This window comes from Chrysochloris asiatica, unplaced genomic scaffold (assembly GCF_000296735.1).
Source record: "Chrysochloris asiatica unplaced genomic scaffold, ChrAsi1.0 scaffold00213, whole genome shotgun sequence".
In the NCBI taxonomy this organism is placed as follows: domain Eukaryota; kingdom Metazoa; phylum Chordata; class Mammalia; order Afrosoricida; family Chrysochloridae; genus Chrysochloris; species Chrysochloris asiatica.
This window is the reverse complement of record NW_006408731.1, coordinates 362,862-364,254: the sequence shown is the minus strand read 5'-3', so window position 1 is coordinate 364,254 and position 1,393 is coordinate 362,862. Positions and strand designations below refer to the sequence as shown.

Sequence of the window (1,393 nt, the reverse complement as noted above, 5' to 3'; positions counted from 1 at the left end):
GTATAGTCTCAATGGAATTCATATTGTAGTACATTTAATCATTTGTCTATTTTCTAAAGATGTTATTTCCTGTATTTCAGTTATATGAAAATGCTAAAATTTGAAGTATCATTCAATATTGTTGCAAATTTAATGTGTATAAAAATTCAAGTCTCTTGTACACATATAACTACATGACTTTCCAACAGTATTAAACCACTTTATGCGGCCACTAACAAGGCATGGTCATGTCAATTCTCCCATATGTCTCATATGATCTTAGTTCAGACAAGATACATTAATTGAGAACTTACTAAGTGACTGATATACCAAGGTCCATTGTGGGGGCTTAGCATTTTTTGAGCAGCAAAAATTTTTCTTTGGCATTTAAAAAAAATTTGTGACATCTCAAGAGATTAAACATATTAATACTGATTTCTCATTCATGTAATTGAATTCATTTTTACAAAGTTTATCTTTTATCAATTTTATTAGAACTCTAATAAATGTGATAATTGTTCTATCACAAAGACTTTTGTCTCTTATTTAACTTTCAGGCTATTTTCTCCACTTACAATTTGAAATGTAGATGAGTGTCAATGAAAATGATTACTATTAGGGTGTAAGTTCATACATGCACTGGTTTATATTAAAAAAAACATATTTAAATATGTCTCTGTGATGTGTGAATGGCTGCAGACAAGTTTTCTCAGTAAATACACTTCTGTTATCTCATTAAGGTGCTTTCAAAAAAAAGGTCCAATCAAAACCTTGAGTTCCTAGGGGCCTGTTGTTTTTGTTGTTAAAAGCCATGGAGTCAGTTCCAACCCATAATGACCCTGTAGAGGATTTCCAAGGCGCTACTGGTGAGCTTGAAACAGGGCCAGCTAACTTCAAGGCAGCAAAATCAGCTCAAAAAGTTACGAAAACTGCTCTTTGAAGTTCCAAAGGAGAAAGCTTGATAGATTTTCTAGAAGACATAGGACCATTGTGAGGGTTTATTAGGAAGTTTTAAGAAAATTGAAAAGTGCATTTGTGAGAAAAAAAAGCCAGGAATGTTGCACAGAGGAAATATTTTCCATCACCAGAGTTCACCTATTCATTCTTTGAAAAGAGCAAGAAATTTCTGTCTTATGAGAATGTCATTTGGAAGACTTATCTGATCCATCTTATATCCCTGCTCTTGGCCTTTTTGATTCCTTTTTGTTCCCTAAACTCAAAGAACATTTGAAAGGAACACGATTTGAGTCTCTTCAGGATGTCAAAATTGCCATTTTGATGTGCTTTAAATGGGAGAGTGCATAATTCTTCAAGAAAGACTTACAGAGATGGAAACACCATTTTCAGAAATGTATAGAACTAGATGGAGGAGATGTTGAGAAACAATAGCTTCACATTTTGATTTTTTTTTTTT

The 1,393-nt window shown here is 32.7% G+C and overlaps 1 protein-coding gene across 1 annotated transcript in view; it reads left to right on the top strand.

The window, feature by feature from the left end:
• Positions 1 to 104, top strand: part of LOC102840778 (olfactory receptor 14J1-like) — a 1,636-nt gene extending 1,532 nt beyond the window's left edge. Inside the window, exon 2 of the mRNA XM_006872844.1 lies at positions 81 to 104. Within this exon, the coding sequence (XP_006872906.1) occupies positions 81 to 104 (24 nt within the window). The remainder of the gene's footprint in view (positions 1 to 80) is intronic.
• Positions 105 to 1,393: the final 1,289 nt, after the last annotated feature.